Source organism: Calidris pugnax, unplaced genomic scaffold, assembly GCF_001431845.1.
Source record: "Calidris pugnax isolate Ruff unplaced genomic scaffold, ASM143184v1 scaffold281, whole genome shotgun sequence".
In the NCBI taxonomy this organism is placed as follows: domain Eukaryota; kingdom Metazoa; phylum Chordata; class Aves; order Charadriiformes; family Scolopacidae; genus Calidris; species Calidris pugnax.
In genome coordinates, this window is record NW_015091028.1 from 1,223,930 (window position 1) to 1,243,965 (window position 20,036).

The 20,036-nt window shown below is 49.6% G+C and overlaps 3 protein-coding genes across 3 annotated transcripts in view; 1 reads left to right on the forward strand and 2 right to left on the reverse strand.

Annotated features, from left to right (window-relative positions):
* The window catches only part of LOC106896183, a 14,091-nt gene extending 7,627 nt beyond the window's left edge, over window positions 1-6,464 (reverse strand). The window contains exons 1-3 of the mRNA XM_014955961.1: window positions 6,432-6,464; window positions 2,334-2,494; window positions 378-1,832 (exon numbers count right to left, since the gene is read on the reverse strand). Of these exons, the coding sequence (XP_014811447.1) occupies window positions 378-1,832; window positions 2,334-2,490 (1,612 nt within the window). The 5' untranslated portion in view covers window positions 2,491-2,494; window positions 6,432-6,464. The remainder of the gene's footprint in view (window positions 1-377; window positions 1,833-2,333; window positions 2,495-6,431) is intronic.
* Window positions 6,465-6,803: 339 nt separating this feature from the next.
* Window positions 6,804-14,006, forward strand: LOC106896184 (cis-aconitate decarboxylase-like). Its single transcript, XM_014955962.1, has 6 exons — window positions 6,804-6,901; window positions 7,508-7,562; window positions 10,045-10,232; window positions 10,403-10,495; window positions 10,779-10,984; window positions 11,721-14,006. The coding sequence occupies exons 1-6, from the start codon at window positions 6,881-6,883 to the stop codon at window positions 12,637-12,639; spliced, it is 1,482 nt and encodes a 493-aa protein (XP_014811448.1). The 5' UTR covers window positions 6,804-6,880; the 3' UTR covers window positions 12,640-14,006.
* A 2,832-nt stretch (window positions 14,007-16,838) lies between these two features.
* On the reverse strand, window positions 16,839-18,681 carry GLOD5 (glyoxalase domain containing 5). The gene is made up of 3 exons (XM_014955992.1): window positions 18,541-18,681; window positions 18,060-18,215; window positions 16,839-17,845 (listed from the first exon to the last, which is right to left on the reverse strand). Exons 1-3 carry the CDS (start codon window positions 18,679-18,681, stop codon window positions 17,693-17,695), a joined length of 450 nt encoding a protein of 149 aa, XP_014811478.1. The 3' UTR covers window positions 16,839-17,692.
* Between the last annotated feature and the right edge of the window lie 1,355 nt (window positions 18,682-20,036).

The window sequence follows — 20,036 nt, forward strand, 5'->3', positions numbered from 1 at the left end:
TCCAAAATAAAGTAGGAAAGGAGGAGGAAGGGATATTAAGAGGTAGTCTTTAAATGGTCTTTTTAGCAGTGCATGCTAAAAGTGTTGGTCAAGGACATTAGGAAGAATAGACTATAAATGTTATTAGAGAAAAAAACACGAAAAATAAAATTTCACAGTATAAATTCATCACTGATGAAAATGCAGAAATATTTTCCAGTCCCTGTTCCATATAGACATATATGAGTGAGCTACAATAAATGGATCTTTTTTTCCTAGAGCTCTTCTACAGAAAAGATGCTCTGTGGCTCACTCAGACAATCTGAAATAAAAACTTCTTTTTTTTTTTTTTTTTTTTTTTTTGAGGAAGCAAGCTAACAATCCTGACGTGGCATTACCTGCAAACCGAAGCCATGTCCATGCTCCCCAGAAGGCAGCATAGCAGAATGGAAGAATGCAACCAAACCTTCTCCCTCCTTGAACCTGGATCCTGCAGACGTACAGCTGCACTATGGCTCCTGGGATAAGCACGGAGGGTATGGAGAGCTGCTGTCTGGTGGGGTCACCAAAACCACCCTGGATGGCGGAGACTGCAGCCAGGCCATTGCAGATGTAGAACAAGGCATCTGGCACTTCAGCACTGGTGCCACTGGGGAAGTTCTTGGACCTTGTGAGGAAGACTTTGGCAGCCATCAGCATGGTTTGAAGAGCTGAGCTGGACATGGCCTGGCCACCGACTGGAATCAAAACCTTCTCCCCGATGGAGTTGATAAGGCTGGCAAAAGTGGCATACATGGAGAGAGCAGTGCAAAGGCTGCAGGCAGCCCCCAGGAACAGGTAAGCACCTGGGGTTGGGATCTGGTGGATGAAGGCGATTGTGAGGATGATGAACGAGGCGTTTTGCAGCATCTCCAGGGTATCTTTGTGGGTTGACATCAGAAAGAGCATGCAGGCCGTGGCCAGGAAAAACCACCCTCCAAGCATTCCCAGCCTGCTCCCCTGAGTGTTGGCCAGCCCGAGGAAGGTGGTGAGTGTAAGCTCTTCCCAGGACATCACCAGCCAGTAGAGGCTGTGGACACCATACTTGGTGGTGTAGTAGACATCACCTCTCAGGTAACTGTAGAAGCTGGACAGCAGCTGGCAGCTGGAGATGATGGATATCCACGCTGCTCCAACACAGAAGGTCTTCATGTACCCAAAGAAGTAAAAGGCAAATAGAAAGGGAGAGACGGTATCGCAAATGTTGCCGAGGGCCATTGGCTCAGCATACTTTGTGTTCTTTTTCTTTTCTTCCCCAATGGCCTTGGAAGACCTCTTCTGTGCTGACCCCAGTAGCAAGACATTGAAGAGAGGATGCCCAAAGCCTGGGAGGACATACCGTTGTGTGATGCCCTTGAAGAGGAGAGCCACCGCTCCATACAACCCGCAGATGACAATGACCAGCTCAATGACACCTGACACTACCAGGGCCCACTGGCCAAACAGGGCAACTGCTTCAAACACCAGGGCAAGCGCGATGGCCCCAAATATGAAGGGCATGATGTAGTTCACTGTGGCCGAGCAGAAGGAGAGGATAAAGGAAATGGAAATGTAGGCCACCAGCCCAGCCACCGCACTTTGGCTGGAGGAGAGGTGGGCCATGCCAGTGGGCAGGAGGTGGCTGGCATTCCCCAAGGGCAGCATTGTGTTCTGCAAGGAGGGGTAAGCAGCCGTGATGATGCGTGTAGCCCCGTAGCTACTCCACAGAGCAGAGAAGGTGAGAAAGGCTGCACCTCCCAAGTGGTCATACTTCCGGAAGGCAAGGAATCCTGCCAGGAGCTGGACAAAGCCTCCGATCAGGATGAGGTGGACACCTGAGAGACACATGAAGAGGTCAGGTAGGAAGCAAGCCACAAAAAAGCTTGAGTTGCAGGAAGCAGTGCTGCATCTCCAAGCTCTGGGGGACACCCCACTGCAGGTCCCACAGCCTTCTTGTGACCCAGCCCTATGGCCTCTGTGGAAGACCACCTCTCTTCCCACCTTTGTGATAAATTTCTGTGCTGAGCCTTGGTGCATGACCACTGAGGCCCTTGGCATGCTCGGTATGGTGAGCAGATCCATGAAGGTTTGGTTCTATGAAGGTAGGGGAATAGCACATGAAAGGTTTGGACCAGAATCCCAGTCAAGTTGCTGGGGAAGGAGGAACTGCCATCCCAGGGAGCACACAGATCTTCTATATGGTGGAGAAAGCCCACATCTTCCCATCTGTCCCACCAATGCTGTCCATTGGCCCACGGAGATGACTCTTTGAGAGTCCAGGGAAAGTTCACCTCCAACCAGCAGCCCTGGAATCCCCCATGAGCAACATCACCCACCTGCGAGGATGTCCTCTGCTTCCTGTGGCCGGAGGCCAGTGTGTGCCACGGTGAAGTTCTGCAGGCAGAGGAGGAAGGCGCTGACCACGTTGGCGAGGAGCCCCAGCACGGCCGGCTCGCTGTAGAAGACGGCCGCGAACCCCGCCGTGCTCGCCATGGACCTTCCAGACAAAACAAGAGCGTCAGCGGTCGCCCCCACAACCTCACCGTTGTCGGCGTCTAGACCAGCACCGCTTTGGCTGGGGCGCTCAGCCAGCCTTCAGAGCCTGGCCCCTGCTCTAAGGAGGGAGAAACTGGTGACAGGCTCAGGTGTTTCCATGGTGCCTCCCCACTCGTGGCTCCAGACAAAGGCTCGATTCAAAGGAGAACTTTAGGTGCCTACTTTCCAAAGTCCTATCCAGAAAAAACACACACAACCTATTTAGGCTACAAGGATTTCTGGCAAAAACATGTTTAGGTGCCTCAAAACGCTGCAGGTGGTGGTGATGGTTCCTGCCCCCTCTTCTCTAGCTGCTGGAGATGGAGAGGAATGAATAGCCCTAACACAAATGAACAAACATTCAGACGAAACCCACAAGGTATTTTTGAGCCATTCCAGGACATTTCTTATCCACTGTTACAGACAAACAGGCAGGCACCACGCACGCATACACAGTCTCCCTTCCAGATGGAATTTTCCAGCTCCATCCCTTTCTTGAAACCCTAATGACTAAATAGGCTATTTTCAAACCCTTCATATTTCTACCATTAACTCGTCTATTTGCAGGCAGCCCCCACATTTCCATTCCTCCGCGCTCCTGGGTACCATGAGCTGGAGGCTGCTCTCTGGAGGTTTTTGTTAGGAAACAAAGATGAAAATAAAACAGCAATGTTCTTGTTATTTTGATATTTTTAGAACATTTTATGACTTAAAGGAGCTGGAAAAGTAGACGGTGATGTATTCTGTCCTCAGCCATTCCAAAAAGCCTTTTGGGCAGACGGGAGAGCATGCGGCATCTCTGTTGGTATGGGAAGGGGGAGGAGTGAAGGAGCACCACCCAAAGAAGAAATAGTTTTGTGAATATTCATGAACCTGAATCCCAGGGTCTACTCTTAAACGCACAGTATTCCTGGGCAGACTTATAGATTTTGTAGACATCAATGGCCTCTCAACTCCTTTGCTCCACTACAAACCCCATGTTTTCCTTTTCTCCATTTATTCTGAAGGATGTCAAATGAACAATGAAGGATAAATTGACTCGGAACTGATTCAGCAACTTAAACTCTCAGGAAACGTGGAAAGGGTAAAAACTTTCAAGTGAACCTCAGGGGACACTTATTAATTCAATAATTTGGTTGTGTTAAAGGTTAGATTTCTTTTGGTGGGGAAAGAGAGATGTGTCAAAGCGCAGTTCTGCAGGAGGAATACTCTCTTTTACTGTCAAGCACCTGCTTAAACTACTGACTTGGAGGAAGCCCTAAGAAACAATGCACTTTTAGGAAGATCTGAGCAACTGCCTGTGGAGTCCATGATGCTGTCTTTTTTTTTTTTTTTTCCTTTTTTAAATGACTTTCAGATATAAATAAGCTGTTTAAATGGTTGCACTTGGAGGCGGGCCACAGGAGTCCATGATGCTTTTTTTTTTTTTTTTTTTTCCTTTTTTAAATGACTTTCAGATATAAATAAGCTGTTTAAATGGTTGCACTTGGAGGCGGGCCACAATACTAAGTCCCTCCAGATGTTTCGCTCTGAAATAGCTCAGGCAGTGGCTTTCTAGGCACACTGCAATCAGCCCCTGCTCTGAGTTGGTCTCCAGAGGAGGAGATGGGGTTTCTGGAGGAAGATGGGCTGGCCGGGTGACTGCTTGGCTGGCAGAAGTGACTTTCAATTTGCCAGGGCTCACTTTGTTGGTGGTTCCTGCCTGACTATCCGTGGTAGCAGCTTTAGAGCCTGTGACACGCAGCGTGGCTTGGTGAAGGGTGTAGAAACACAACTAACAGAACAAGAGAATGGTTGGAGTTGGAAGGGACCTTAAAGATCATCTGGTTTCCTCTGCCTGCAGTGCAATCCTTCATAGAACATCTGAGAAGGAGGGAGAAGAAATACCAGACTATGCCACAGTGGGCTATGGAGGTGTAAAGGGAAAGGATGTGAGAGGATTTAGACCAAGGTATGGAAAAGGAGGAGGATGACGGGGCTTCCTTGGGAGGAGAAGGCTTTGGGGTTGGAAGGAGCTGCTCTGCTCACACCTCCCCATGTGCTGCGGACACAGACTTGTGCTCCCTGCCCAAAAAACATTTCAGCATCTGGGCATCACCTCCCCCTCCTCTGCTTCATGCAACATAAGGACACAGCAAATAATAAACCCTTTCCTGTTGTTCTCATAGGAGGAACAGCACTAGTGCTGCTGTGGGCTGCACCAGGACCTGGAGGACCACATGTGGAACCACTCAGAGGTGTTTTCTGGTCAAAGTATGCCCCAGCCTTGCTTGTTCCTTGGTTTAAAACCCCTCGTTGCTGCTGTCATTGTCCCTTTCGTGCAGCTGCTCTTTGTAAGGACCTGTTTCTCTGCATGCCCTACAGAAAACTGACAACGTGACACCTCTGCTCCCCACTCCCTGCGAACAGCGAGGAGGGGTCTCCCACCAGGTCTCTCCTTTGCATTGAAGTCTCCAACCTGGGTGTCCTCAGCTGGGACTGATGCAAAGGAGCTCTTTGGGTGGAGGGCAGAGCGGAGGCAGAGGAGCAAAGAGGAGGTCCCTTTCTACCATGTGGGGTTAACAGCTCTCTGTACACAGCAGGTACCAGCCAGCACAGCCACTCTCCAGGAAACCACAAGGATGGAGACCTCCCCACAGCGAGGAGACACCTGGAGACCTGGGGCACTGCCAGACCCTTCCGACCTGGCTTCACTGAATGGATGGGGCAGCCCGAGGTGAGCCTTCCCTTGGACAAATCCCTTGTGCAGCAAGAGCAAAGCCAAAGCCATCCCCTCGCTCACCCAGCCTCCTCTACCTTCCTTCCTTTTCCTGCTTGCCTCTGGCATTCTTCAGCCTGGGGTTTGCAGAAATGGCTTGTGAGGACCTCCCACCGTCCTGGCTCTTCTCCCCCCAGCATGACCTCTCAGCCATGCCCACGTGGCCAGTGTGCCAACTGGGCTGCAGCCTCTGGACACCTGCTCCTTTTACTTGCCACCTTGCTCACAATAGAATCATAGACTCATTTAGGTAATAACTTCCTTTCGCCCCCTGCAGAGAAGGTCATTCCCCTCTGCACCCTCTTTCCATCTTGCTGTTATACCTGGACTCTGCAGACACCACCGTGTGCATCTACTTTGCCCTGACATCTGCTGCCTGTGCTTCTTTTCCTTGACTAATATTAATGGGAATATGCTGTTGCATGGACACTGTCCCCACAGGAGGCTGGAGCAAGGCTCAGCACGCCCCGGGACACATATATAAATTCCAAAACATTAAATTTTCAGACACTTATCCCCTAGTGGCATTTTGTGATTAGTTTTCCATCCCACCTTATTAATGATAACAAATGTTTACACAGCTCTGAGAAAATACTGCGTCTCCCAAGATAAACACGTTAAGAGAACGAAAGGCAGTTCTTTTTGGATAAGTGCACGGCAAGATTAACAGTGCACAACAACGCTACACAGCTGGAATAAATATTACAACCTCTGGTGAAAAACAGCACGAAGTTGCCTGAGATGCGTTGCTACGTCCACAGTGACCAAGGGTCTGCCTGGTAGAAAATTCAGGGTAGTTTTCAATGCAAGGTGTATCTTCTGTGCAAAATAACATGCCGCATGTTAAGTGCCCCCAGGTTCTCACCCTTGGACAAAGCCAGGAGCTGTGGGACTCCTCCAGAGCCCGAAAATTCATTTGGGAATGAAGGGTCCCCGATGTCCCCTGGGATGAGAGAGCTCCCGTCTGCACTAACAGGTCAATGAACCGGCAGCACATGGCAGGCAGCATCGCAGAGCTGAGCATTGAGAAGGAGGAGAGCTAGGAAAAGAGTCAGCCACACAACAGAACACTGAATGTATTCAAGAAAAGCACCAAAGCAAAACATCAATGCCACGCTTCTCCCTCTGCAGCTTGGATTACCTGGTTTGGTGACACTTCGGCTCAATGGGAGGATGCTCTTGTCCCTCTCATTTCCTGGTAAGTACCAGTTTTATAGTCCTCCTCTGTAGGAGGAGCCTGGGGCCAGTTGCTTCACACATTGGCACCTGTGGCATTTTGGAGACAGGAATTTCCTTGAACTTTCTCAGTTATTGTCCTAAACTTTTTTTTTTTGTTATTATTTCCTGAAACCAGGGGGGTTTCCCTTCTCTTCGGCAGAGAAAAACCACCCCTCCTCATCTATTCCCCCCACCCTCTCCGTCCCCAGAGGCTGATGTCATCACACTTGAAATTCAGTTGCAAAAAAAACAAAAAGCAATTTGCCTTTCAGAAGCATATATAAACCCTGACACCAAAGCACCTTTCAGACAGACACCTCTCCCATCCCTCGAATAGAGCAGTGCAGAGCTGGGGATCCAGCAGCCACCACCATGGTCTACTTCACCTTGCAGGTAACTATTGCTTCACATACCCAACCTATCCACCTCTCAACTTTCCTTTTTCCACTTTAACGGTGTTTTCCTGGCGGCTCCTCAACTGCTCAAAATTGTCGTGACATTAAATGGAAACCTGCCCCAAGAACTAACAAAGCCAGATGGTTTTCACAGACATTTTATTCATAGCTACTAACCTGTTCCTTCCGTGCCTGTTCCTTTTATGCATCCCCAAAGGTGTTTTGTAGGGTGCCATGGTGGGGGGGTTGTTGTTATTGTTGGGATGTGCTGTGTGGGGTTTTCTTCCTCCTCGTGTCCACCCTGAGCTGGTCCCGCTCGCAGCCGTAAGAGGGTTTTGTGGTAGGTCTGACCAGGCTGTGCTGCCCCTTCTACTGTACTGCTTTATTTCCCTGACTATTCTTGGCACCTCTGCTGGACCGAGCCATGGAAAATGGGGTGGTTTTTTTTTAAATTTATTTTCCTTTAAACATGTAGTTAGTTTTATCCTCTCGTTTGATCTGTGAGAGTCTTACGATGCCGTGTTAGAGGCACAACCAGTAAAACGGCTCAGAAAGAGCTGAAGCAGCTCGGGTGACAAATGCTCTTTCTCTGTCTTTGCTCTAGAAAACCCAGAAGTTCTTGGCAAGCTCCCGGCAAGTTCACAAAACTGCTGCTCACGGTTTGTATTTCCCTATCCCCTCTTAAAGAGCATCCCAAAACGATCATGTCGTTATTTGTGAAAAAAAAACAAAACCGAAGGTGCTGGGCTGAGAGCACTGAGATAAACGGGTCAAATTCTTGGAAAACAAAGTGTGCTTGGGGGATCTTGTGGTGATTATTGCCCTCGGTTGCTAAAGAAGTTAGTGGCTAAAAATGTTGCTGGTCCTGTGCTAAAACAGAAACTTTAACTGATTTAGAACCAGACTTTCCAAATTCTTACACTTTGATTGTAAATATAAGATATTTAAATTGTAGCTGCCACCGGATCGCTCAGCTCCTGGACATCCTCTGTTTGTCCTCAGTTCTTTATTACGTCTGATCTCACTATTATTGTGGTTCGAAGTGATTCACAGACCATTCCCCAGGTCTCCCGGTGCTGTCTCCTCCAGCACTACCTGTCCACAGCCTCCCTGCTTCAGACAAATCAAGCAGAACTTTGCTGTGTAGCCAGTAGGTCTATTATAAGTTTGTCTATTGATTTATTTCAAAACGTGTTATTAATACAATAAATGCAATGCATTAATTTAATGAACACTTGAGAACAAGAAAAATAACAATAATCCATCCAGATCTATCTGCTCTGGGACAGACAGGTATTTTTTTTAATTAAGTTCTGCAGCACAGCTCCCGTACCAGGATAAAAAAACCACTGAAGCCGCGAAATGCTTTTAACCAGAGGGTTAAAAAAATCTCGCTGCCTCCTGAAGTGCCAGGGAGCGTCTGGTGATGGGAAGGAAGCAATCAGAGGGTTATGGGCGCAGCTCGATTCCAGCAGATTTTCCTCCAGCCTCTCCAATCTGGTTTGACCTCACCGTTTCCTTCCCCGGGAGGGCACTGGGGCTGTCGCTGGCGGTGGCTCCAGGGCTGGAGATGCCCTCGGAGCACACGGAGAGGACACGGGCTTCTGTCGGCAGAAGGTTTGGTTTCCGAACTGCTGAGTGGTAGGGATTCCTATAGCGATGTATTTCAGGGAGATTCGCTGCCAGGAGTGAATTTTCTTTCAGTGAGTCACAGCAGTGATGACATTCTCAGCTGTGTTTACAAGCAGTTTTGAGACTCCGAGGCTGGAGGTGAGTCCAAACACATTTGCAAGCAAACTGTGAGTCAGTAGGCATGACATTTCGGAATGAATGCAGGCTAGTGAAATTAGGGAATGGTCTTTTTTTTTTTTTTTTTTTTTTCTTGCAGAATTATTTGGTATAATAAATGCTCATACTTAAAAGCAAAGTGCTATAATTAGCCAGTGATGACAGCTTATGTAGTTTAATTTGCAAATAAACACTTATTCTGTTTCTAAGACCCTTAAACCAATTTTTCCACAGCTGGAGGATCCTGTCAGCCAGATCACAACAGGCAACTGGAAGGAAGCAGTAAGGGCTCTTTGCAAGGATTTTTTTTTTTTTTTTTTTTTTTTTTTTTTTTTTAAATTGGGATGTTTTCTGTTTAAAAAATAAAGTGTCATGTGTACCCGCTGGTTTTGATGAGGTTTCCTGGAACATGTTGAAGCAGCGTATTTTTATTTTCCTGTTTCACTCATCTTGACTTTTTCATGTGGTTACTTTCATTGGGACATCAGTGCCACCTTTTATCTCTGTGTGTGTGTGTGTGTGTGTGTACTCCCCACATACACATACACGTGTATACATATATATGTATTGACAATCAAGCAAATGTTAGCTGTACTGAATTTTATAGTTTTTCTACTCTCTTCTGCATGCTCAAAATGACATTATAAATTATAATGGCCCATGATAATTATAATTCTATGAATTATAAATTCATCAAACGAAAGCAATTTGTCACTGAAATTAAAAAGCACAGCAGTCCCAAACTGGGTATTTTCCACAGAAATTTAACACCTCCAAAGCTCTTAAGCCCTACGCACCCTGAAACTGCTTCACTTGAACCTTTTTGAAGCCACCCCAGGAGGTGGGAAGAACAGCCCTTACAGCACATGAAGGCAGCAGGAGCCAGGACGTGCTGTGAACCCTTGGAAAGCCACGGAGAGGGACAGGATTCACACCAGCCTGCTCGCCTTGGGCTCCCTGTGCTGGCCAAGGGGCAGAAATGGCACTTCCCATCAGAGAAGATGCTGGTTGCCTCACCAGGAACATCTCTCCACTCTCTACAGAGGGAGCCTGGAGCAATGGTGCTCCTCTCCTGGACTCCATTAAGTGCCTGAAGCCACAGGAGGTGACTCTGGGCCCAAATGGCATCCTCAGGGAGATGGTCACAGCTTGGGCCAGCACAGAGAAGCTGTACATCTCCTCCCAAATCTGTAGGGCTGTATGCAGCCATGGGATATCCTGGGCAGGGCCTACACTCTCCAGCTGCCTTTGCCCTTCAATAAATTCAGTGAGACCAGAGGGTGAAGACCTGTGAGCTGTCAGCCCATGGCCCACATGTGTCTTTACACCCTCCCCTCTCTCTTGGTGGTGCAGTGGTGGCCAGGAGCGCTCCGGAGGAGACCGTGACCAGCAGCTTCGCATCCTTCATCCACGCGGTTCGACCCGAGCACTTGTCCAAGACTGTCCGCCACAGAAGCAAGAGGATGATCCTCGACAGCATCGGGGTTGGCCTCGTGGGCAGCACGACGCACGTGTTCGACATCGCTCTGCAGTACTGCCGGGTAGGAACCACCCCACAGAACATGCTCCCAACCCTGGCACCACCACCGTAACCAAGGCTTTGATTCTTGGCTGATGTAGGGCTTTTGCCTTTGCAGTAGAGGGGTGTTCTGACCTCCTGCAGTCACTGCTTCACTCAAGGGCCTCACACGAATCTCTCTCCCCTTGGCAGGAGCTGTACTCTTCGGTGGCTGTGAGCTCTGTCTATGGCAAACCAGGTGTGAAGCTCTCTCCCACCCTGGCTGCGTTCACCAACGGCGTTGCGGTAAGGCAGGCTCTTCCAGGAGAAGCTCTGCTTTGTGGTGCCTTCAAAGTGACACTAGTTAGTGTCACAGGATGTGAAGTGGTGACTGGGAGGGGCAATGGGGGGGCAAGAAGTCATGTCCTTCTCTTCACACTGCTTTTAGAGGGACCAAATAGCCACTACCATGGGGACCACCAGGTGGCTGGGTGGACATTGTTACAGATGTAGCCTCAGCAAAATGAGCAAGGACCCCTCAGCTCCCACCCCTCACACCGGCTTGTCCTTATCTCCATTTCTCTGGCAGACTCACTCCATGGACTTCGATGATACCTGGCACCCTGCGACTCACCCGTCAGGGGCTGTTCTGCCAGCTCTTCTGGCAGCTTCCCAGATGCTACCTCCAGGCACCAAACCCAACGGCACGGATTTCCTGCTGGCGTTTAATGTGGGCCTGGAAGTGCAAGGAAGGCTCATGCATTTCTCCACTGAGGCTCACAACATTCCCAAAAGGTAAACCTCCTTTTCTTCACTGAGTAGGAAGAGTGGTGAGTCCGTTAACAGGCCGGCTCAGGGTTTCACAATGTCAGTGTTGACCTGAGGATCAGGGTAAAGCCCTGCTCAGAGCCAAATGCCAGTTCTGCCAGAGCTGATGTGGCACTACTTGTTTCATGTTCATTTGGTGATCTCCAGTGATCTTGCCTTAAAAATAGCCATCAAGAGGAGTCTTCATGACATCGTTTAAAGTAACCACGGCAAGAGCACAGGAGAGGCAGTGGCCCACAGCCACGCAGACAGCTTAATTACGGGCACAGTCCCTAGAACAATTTTTGCCTGTGCCAATGGCCATTCACCAGGCAGTGTCCTGGTGTGGTCGAAGGGATAGCATCTTTCAGGAACTGTTACCCTTGGGCATGTTGGATGAGGGCACCTTATTTGTCTGGGGGGAGGAAGTTTGGCTGTATGGCCACAAGCCGTGTCACCTGTTCTTAGGGAAAATTAAAAATTGCTCTCTGGAGATGCTGAGCTCACCCTGTTGTCTCTAATGAAGTTTCAAGTAGACACTTGGTTTCCAGATGGCTAAGTTTTGAGTTCAGAGAATCCTACCTGCACCAGAGCCGTGGGGGATTTCCACTGGCTGACTTGGCAGTTCATTTCCAGTCCCATAGGCAGGTCTGGCAGGTGAGGTTCATGGCTGCTCCCGGTGCCAAGCAGGCAGGGATGCTCATATTTGCAATTTCCCCTTTAGGTTCCACCCTCCCTCAGTGGTTGGCACCATGGGCAGTGCTGCGGCCACCGCAAAACTGCTCTCCCTCAGCACGGCCCAGTGCACACACGCTTTGGGCATTGCTGCGTCGCTTGCCGGGGCACCCATGGCCAACGCTGCCACCCAAGCCAAGCCATTGCATATTGGAAATGCCACCCGCCTGGGCTTTGAAGCAGCACTGCTGGCTGCCCGAGGGATGGAGGCTAACCCCTTAATCCTGGATGATATTGCTGGTTGCTCGGGATTCAGTGCTTTCTACAACATCTATCAACCCAAACCACTGTCCACACCAAGTGACCACCACGAGTTCCTCTTGGAGAAGCAGGATATTGCTTTCAAGCGATTTCCAGCCCACCTGGGGATGCACTGGGTGGTGGATGCTGCCTTGTCTGTCCGGAATCTTTTCATCAACTATGCAGGGTCATTCTCTCCCTCTTTGATCCGCACCATTGTGCTGAAGATCCCGGTGTCAAAGTACATCAACCGGCCTTTCCCAAGCTCTGAACACCAGGCTAGACACTCCTTCCAGTTCAATGCCTGTACCGCCCTGCTGGATGGTGAGGTGGGCCTCAGCTCCTTCACGGAGAGCAGCATCCACCGGCAGGAGCTGAGGGAGCTGCTGGACAAAGTGGTGGTGGAGCACCCTGAAGATAACGTGGCCAACTTTGACAAGATGTATGGAGAGGTGGCACTGCTCCTGCACAGCGGGGATGTCCTGACAGGCAAATGTGACACTTTCTACGGGCACTGGAGGAAGCCTCTGAGCAAAGAGTCGCTCCTGAAGAAGTTCCGATCCAATGCCTCTCATGTGCTTCCAGAAGAAAAAATAGAAACCATCATCACTATGGTGGACAACCTGGAGAATCTGCCAGATAGTTCCCTGCTGGCCTGCAGCCTGTGAGGGAACAGCAAGTGTTTGCTGTTTGGGTTTTTTTTTATAAGGGGCTTATCCCGGTGAAAATCTGATTCCTTTCTTCATTGGTGCTTCACTATTCATTTCCAATGACAGGAAAGTTCCCAACCCCTTGAAGTTAAAGTAGATGCTTTAAAACCAAAGGAGTCCACAAGGCAGGAGGTGTGTCTGTGTCAGTAATCAGTGCACAGATTAAATTTCAACTCACAGCTGATGCTGTCTGAGTAGCTGAAAGGCCACTACAAATAAAAAAAAAAAAATAATCCCATGAAAATCTATGGGAATCCTGGAACATCATCTGGAAGCCGATTCCCCAGAAGGAACTGTGTTTGGATATTTTTTAACGCTGCACTTGGAGTTATTTCTGTACAGAATGCCTAACCGCCGAGTCTGGGAAGAAGAGGAAGTTCAGCTGCAAAATATGTGCTTTTCTTACTGCTCTTCTGGGCACTTTTCAGATCACGGTTAGTGCTGGCCAGATGAAAAACCTATCAGTTACTGTAAACAGCCCTGCCTGCAAAACTCGCAGGCAGAGAGGGATTTTTTTTTTTCCTTTTCCAGTAAAAGCCTCCCTTTTCTCCAGCACTTGGGAAGTGTTTGTCACTTCTCTGTGTAAAAGGGATGGTCCAAAGACCCTTAAATCCCATATGTCTTTTCTGAATGAAAGGCAAGTGGTAGGTGAGGAACCCTACACCAGTCCTACGCCTACATCCTACGTCTCCTGTGAGGTGATCCCTGCCAATCCTAGGGCTGTGCCCCATCATCCCTCCTGGCTTTGTACAGGTCGCCCAGGCACCACCAGAAGTGGTCTCTATAGTCCATGCAGAGATGGGCACCCCTGGATGGTGACTTGGGCACATACTCGCTGTGACTCACATTGGGAAATTCCTGTTTCTCTCCCTTGAGAGGGGGGAAAGCTTACGGAGATTCAGTCTTGAACTCGTCTTTCCAGCTGGGGTGAAATCAGTGCTCCTGCTCCTGAGTAGCCATTCACTGAAGGGCTTTCCTACCCCGCGTCCTTCCTGAGCAGTGAGACGGAGAGCTACGCAATATTCCTCTCTACATTGAACAAATACTGTGATTGCTGATCCAAAGGACTCGTTGCCAATATGATTGTGATATAGATACAGAATCTGTTGCAGAAGGTGGTTGGGGAGGGGAAGAGGGGGTGCTGGGAAGGGATTAAACGTGCGAGAAGAAATGTGGGCCGGTTCCTTTTTAGCTTGCTGGTAGTGGTCTATGCAGAGAATTTCCCAGCCAGAGCAAAACTGTTTGCCCACCTGTTAATCCACTCTCTCACACTGTCTGGCATATTCACACTGAATCTTTATGAATAAAGAACTGAAGTAAATTAATTTTCTGCTCAAACATTTAATGCTACATTATGTAGACCATCAGGTTTTTGATTTTAATCTGATCATATGCAACACAGAGTCTTTGCTAATAGACGGGGAACCCTGCAGAGGCTAGGACAGGGCCAGCTAGAAGGGTGTGATTTCTCCAGTCATATATTTCCATTGAGCCCTGCAGGCTGTTTTTCCTGGTGAAAGTAATAGCTATTAGCCAGCAAACCCCCTTACAGCTGTGGTTAAACACAATCTCTCAACCAAGAGAAGTTACCCAGTGTTTCTCCATTAAGCAACAGATTTCAAATACTTGCTAAGTTTCCATGACAAACATCTAGTTGTCCTCGGTTTGAGTCAGGTGTGAGATCACCAAAAATGTCATTCCATGTTTCACAGCCCAATGAACTGGAAACCCAGAGAGCCAGTGCCTTTCACATCAACCATGAGCTCAACATTTGTCAAGGGAATCAATATGTGTGAGAGAACAGAGATGGGCTTCAGTGGAGGGAACAACATGTCTCAGTGGATTATCAGTGGTTTCAATGTCCTAACATTTGTTCCAAAGTTCTCATTTCCCTGCCTTCTGCACCATGCTGCAGTGATGCCATCTAGCAGTGAAGCTGAGCAGGAGAGGAGGGAACTAGCACATTTTACCTATTGTTGCTGGGGCAGAAAAAAGAGTTTTTCAGTTGTGTTTCTCATTACATTTTGTCCCTGGGATCCAGAAACCCTTCTAAACCTCTTTCATGCCTTGTCTATCCATCAGCTGTAATCCTGACACCTTTCAGGAGATGATGTGTGAAATTAGGAAATCAGGATGTTGAAAACACCTCCGGTATCTGAGCTCAGGAAAGTGTCTCACTTGTTACTTCCAGTTTCAAACAGCAAATGTTTCACATTTGTAGCTAATTAGAAGGTCCAAACCACTGGCAAGGGAAGCGAGGCATTAAAAAAGCCAAGGAAAAAAAATAATGGCCTGTGAAAATTGTACACCAGTTTGTGTGACACTGAGGGTATTCAGCAGCTAACATGGTGCCACCAAAGTCCCTAACTACCTCTCAGCTGAATGAAAAAAGAGCTACTGTCCTTCTTTCTACTGCTGTTCCAAGATAAATGACACTTAAAATTAAGAAAAGGAAACCTTTCTCCATAAACATATTTACATTAGCAAGCTCGGCGAGTGAAAGGACACTTGCAGTGCAGAACCAGGCAGGAATATTTGTTAGCAATCAATCAATAACTACAATCCCACGCCAGAAATTAATAGGGCTCCTCTTAGCGGTCTACCATTAATAGGGCTCCACTGGCACAAGCGCTTGGCCAGGGATAACGAAGCCTTGGCCATCAGAGAGCTGGGGAGAGCTGAGGCGGGGCTGGAGGGAGGAGGCTGCACCATCAGCCCTCTCGGGTGGGCATTGACCCTCTCCCGTGGGCAGGACCCACCCGTGGGGCGCCGCGGGGGGGGCGGGCACGGCCGAGGCCTTCAGCACCCTGGAGAGCGGCCGCCGGGCGGGGCCGGGGCCAAGGGGGCTCCGCTGTTCGGGGGGCCCTCCCTGGGTCCCCTCCCTGGGTCCTCTTCCTGGGGTCTCTCCTTGGGTTCCCTCCCTGGGGTCCCTCCCTGGGTCCTCTTCCTGGGGTCCCTCCTTGGGTCCCCTCCCTGGGGTCCCTCCTTGGGTTCTCTTCCTGGAGTTCCTCCCTGGCATCCCTCCTTGGGTCCCTTCCCTGGGATCTCTCCCTGGGTCCTCGTCCTGGGGTCCCTCCTTGGGTCCCCTCCCTGGGGTCCCTCCTTGGGTTCTCTTCCTGGAGTTCCTCCCTGGCATCCCTCCTTGGGTCCCTTCCCTGGGATCTCTCCCTGGGTCCTCGTCCTGGGGTCCCTCCTTGGGTCCCCTCCCTGGGGTCCCTCCTTGGGTTCTCTTCCTGGAGTTCCTCCCTGGCATCCCTCCTTGGGTCCCTTCCCTGGGATCTCTCCCTGGGTCCTCGTCCTGGGGTCCCTCCTTGGGTCCCCTCCCTGGGCCCTCTTCCTAGGGTCCCTCCTTGAGCCCTCTTCCTGGGGTCCTTCCTTTGGTCCCCTCTCTGGGGGTCTCTCCCTGGGGGTCCCTTCTTCAGAAGGTAAAGGTGGCATTCTCCGATGGCAGCTCTTGTCTTTGGTTCCCACAAATGGTTCAACTGGAGCCGGGAGCAGCTCTCACCCCTACTGCCGCCCCCGGCACAAGATTTCCATATTCTGAAGAGCTGAATTTTGTAGGGCTTGGCATTATTATTTTTTTCCGCAACATGGAGAATTCTGGATTTCCCACGGAATGCCGGCAGAAAAAAAAAATACTACAATTCACGGATTATATCAATTTTAGAGAGGATTTTGACCGTAGACGTCAGAAGAGTCCTCTCTGCCTTCCAGTGCTATTTCCGTGATGATAACGTTGCTACCACGGTGTGGCCAGCTGGGGAACCGCACTCCTTGAAAAACCCCAAGTCCTTCTTTATTGCTTTATGATTTTTAAATAATTGAATAATTGCTTTTTAAATAACTAAAGGAAGAAGAAAACATAGGACAGTCCCACAAGGAATTGAGTGCCGTCAGTCAGAGTGGACTCTACTGTGGTAGACCCTGCCCCAGCTCTGCTGACACCTTCCTCCTCACAGGGATGAAGCCCACATCCCTCCAAGCCAGAGCTCCTGGAGCAACTCTGGATGCTTTTTCTGGACAGAGGAAGGCACGAGTCGTGGTCCAGAGGCTCTCCCAAGCTCTGGACCTGTTGCCATGGGGGGTGAAGTTTTGCAAGGAGGCTGATGTTCCAAAAATGAATGACTGAGACAAACCATCCACAGGAATGTGTCTTGGATGGGATGGAAAGGAGCAAGGTTGCTTGGCAGCTGGGATGTGCAGACCAAACACGTGCAGCTGGTACAAGGACCAGAGTAAAGCCCTGCCGCCTCACTGGGAAAACAGGGTGACCAAGCTGGGCTGCAAGGGCAAGCCAAAGTTTTCTGCCTTACGCCAGCATCTTCTTAGCACCCTATTTCCCCCTCATCCCTGCATAAATCTGGGTCAACTCTCTGACTTTAGACACTCTCCCTTCCACGCAGCCATCTCATCTCTGCGCTCTCCCATCTTGGGTTACAGGAACCCTGTAAGTGTTTATGCAGAGCTGAGTAGGAGGCACAGAGCCTCCTGTGTCAGACACTGATGCCAAGTTCTCACTTCCCAGGCAGGATTTAAAACATTGGCTTGGTGGGAGAGCCACCAGTGCCAGCCCACCCGAGGCAAGCCAAGCAGGAGGATGGAGAGGAAGGGAGACGGAAATCTTCAGCTGTGGAAATGTGAGTATTTAGAGGAAAGAGGAATGACAGGTTCTTTGTATTCATGGAGGTTAGTGAAGAAATGAGGGGCTTCAACTGCAGCAAAAGGGGTGTCAGACATCAGGAAAAATGTCCCAAAAAAGTAGTGCAGCAGAAGCAGGACAGATCTTCCAAGAAGGTCATGAAGTCTCCATTGATGGTGATTTATAAAAGTAGGATTCATGCCCAGGGGTGAGAGCTGAGCAGGCTGCCTTGGGAAAGCTCCCAAGGTTCATGCAGCCTTACTTTCATGGCTGGGGTTTGAGGCTTGTGCTAGGTTTGCAAAATAAAAGCTTGAACTTGAAACTGGCCATCCAAAGCCTGGCATCCTGTCTCCTGCTGGGACAGAGTATAGGTTAGGGTTTCCCTCCGCTGACTGCAGTCACGTCTGTGTTGTACCTGGAAACCTCAATCAGGTTCTCATCGGGGTCTCGGAAGTAGACGGATGTTATTGGACCCACGGCACCAGTTCTGGCCACAGGACCTCCTTCAACGATCACCCCACAGGCCTGGGAAGATATATTAGGGCAGAGTTTTAATGCTTAGGGTAGTCTTATCGGGACGTTGTGCATTCTTCCCCCCCTAGCTTTGAAAACATGAGCTGTTGGATGAGGCAATTCTGACATTCCCCAAGACACAGACTCTAAAAGTGTCACTTGGAAGGCTCTGGCTTCATGCTTCCCGGGGTCACACTGTCCTGTGCACACTCTATACCTTCCTCACCTTCAGATGATCCAGCAGCTGGTCCAGAGGCACCTGTGTGATAAGGCAGATATCTGCAGAGCCAGGGACCGGGCACCGAGCCTTGGGTTCAAACTCCTTCCCAGCTTCATGCAGGTTAAACTTCTGGTTGCCAAAACGTAAAGCTTTGCGGTCGCCCTGTCCCCAAAGAAAAGAATCAAAGTGCAATGACACCTACTGGGCTGGAAGCCTTTGGTCCTAGAAATTGTTTTTCAAATAACCTTGCTTTTTTTTTTTTTTTGTCACTTTGACTCTTTCTGCAGCATGATTTGGACTTCCCTCTGACTCAGCTTGGGTCTGTTGAAGCTCAGAGCTTGATGGGCTGCAGCTTGTGCTGGTCCTCCCATCCCCACTCCCAGGAGATGCCCCAGAGACCCTACTAGAGATCCACAAGGACCAGCCGTTGGCCCAGAACTGCAGTTCCAGCTTCCCTAAACCTGAGATGAGCTTGTCCCCATATTACCTTGAAAGTCACCACCTCCATGCCCAGGACTTTGGAATAAAAGGCCACAGTGTCCTCAATGCTCTTCACAGTCAATACAAGGTGGTCCAGGCGCTGGATGAAACATGGGGGTGGATTCATACGCTCCTCCTTCCAGGACATCTCAGGGCTGGGAACTAGCACACAAAACCACAGAAGATGAGGGTTAAGAGCATCCAGCTGCTCAGGCAAACAGTCCACGCACCTGTGAATGAAGATCAATCAGGTTTTCTCTTGGCCTGCAGGTGGCACAAGTACAGAAGTGATAAATTCTCCTCCCTGGAAGGGCCTCAGACCCCTGCCTTGCTCTGGTGGGACCTGAGCATGTCAGAGCCCCTGCCTGGGGCCAGATCTGGAGGACCATCTGGGCGACCTTGCTGAGGGTTGATGTCACCAAGATACTGAGCTCCCAATGCACAAAAACCTGTGTCTGATGGACCGTGTGTTTGACCCTACCTTCCAACTCCCTCTGGTGTCCTCCCAACCTTCTTGATGTCCAGGTGTGGACATTCATCCAAGTGGAGCAAAGACAGGGAGCGAAGACAAGCTGGGCCCTGGCAGTGTAGTAGGAAATGTCTCTGGAATATTGCCAGGAGAAGAGGACACCAGAGCTGAAGCAGCTGTTCTCTGGTTCATTTCAGCCCCATCTGCACCAGAGCAGGATCCCTGATGATCCTGGTCTTATGACTCCACTGACCCTCTGATGATCCCTGAACCCCATCAACACATTCAAAGCAGGCTCAGGCTGCTTAACTCAGTGGCTGTAGATCTTCCTGTGGTTCTCCAGAGCCTGGGAGCACCTTTGAACCAAGCTGTGAAAAGGAAATGGATTTGGCCCTGGTGGCCTGAATGATATCTCTGGGAGGCTGTGAAGTTTTCGTTTCATTTTGGGTTTGACTTTACCCTCAGAAAACCTGGCTGTGGAAATGAGGAGGGCTGTGACAAGCCCATCAGTGACAAATGGACTCAAGTTTCCCTCAAATCAGTAACAGCTCTCTACTTAGATACCTTTACTTCTCACTCTTAAAAGGCCCCAAATCATCATCCAAATGACAATTTTCTCTTCTGAGGCCCTCAACAGTTTCTCCACTGATGCCCCTTTGCAAGGGAAGCCCAACACTCCTGCTGCCTCTCAGAAAAAAAACCCCAACAAAACAGGTGGAAAATAAACCCTCTCAAAACCAATACAGGACAAAGTGTCACAAATCAGTAAAACAACCCACAAAACCTTTTTGCCTTGTCATTTGCCTTCAAACTACTGGATAACATCAGCAGGCAGAAGGGAAGGCTGATGTCAGAGGTTAAGGAGATGCAGCATGAGGTCACGGGGGACTCCACAGCCTGGGTTCACAGTGGTTCTTGGTGTTTGGTCTCACGTTGGGTTCATTACAGATACCCTCTGACATTGCAAAGTACTGCTCCTCCTTGTTGCATATGCCCTTCAGCGTGTGACGACCTCACCTCAGAGCAACCCGGGG

Bases quoted from the DNA above. Each gene is read 5' to 3' on its own strand.
- LOC106896184 (XM_014955962.1), top strand. From the start codon at position 6,881: ATGGTCTACTTCACCTTGCAG. The intron at 10,233-10,402 runs GTAGGAACCACC...TCCCCTTGGCAG, and splicing joins TCGCTCTGCAGTACTGCCGG to GAGCTGTACTCTTCGGTGGC. The intron at 10,496-10,778 runs GTAAGGCAGGCT...TTTCTCTGGCAG, and splicing joins CGTTCACCAACGGCGTTGCG to ACTCACTCCATGGACTTCGA.
- GLOD5 (XM_014955992.1), bottom strand. From the start codon at position 18,681: ATGTCCTGGAAGGAGGAGCGTATGAATCCACCCCCATGTTTCATCCAG. The intron at 18,216-18,540 runs GTAATATGGGGA...CTTTGGGGACAG, and splicing joins TGGAGGTGGTGACTTTCAAG to GGCGACCGCAAAGCTTTACG. The intron at 17,846-18,059 runs GTGAGGAAGGTA...ATATCTTCCCAG, and splicing joins AGCTGCTGGATCATCTGAAG to GCCTGTGGGGTGATCGTTGA.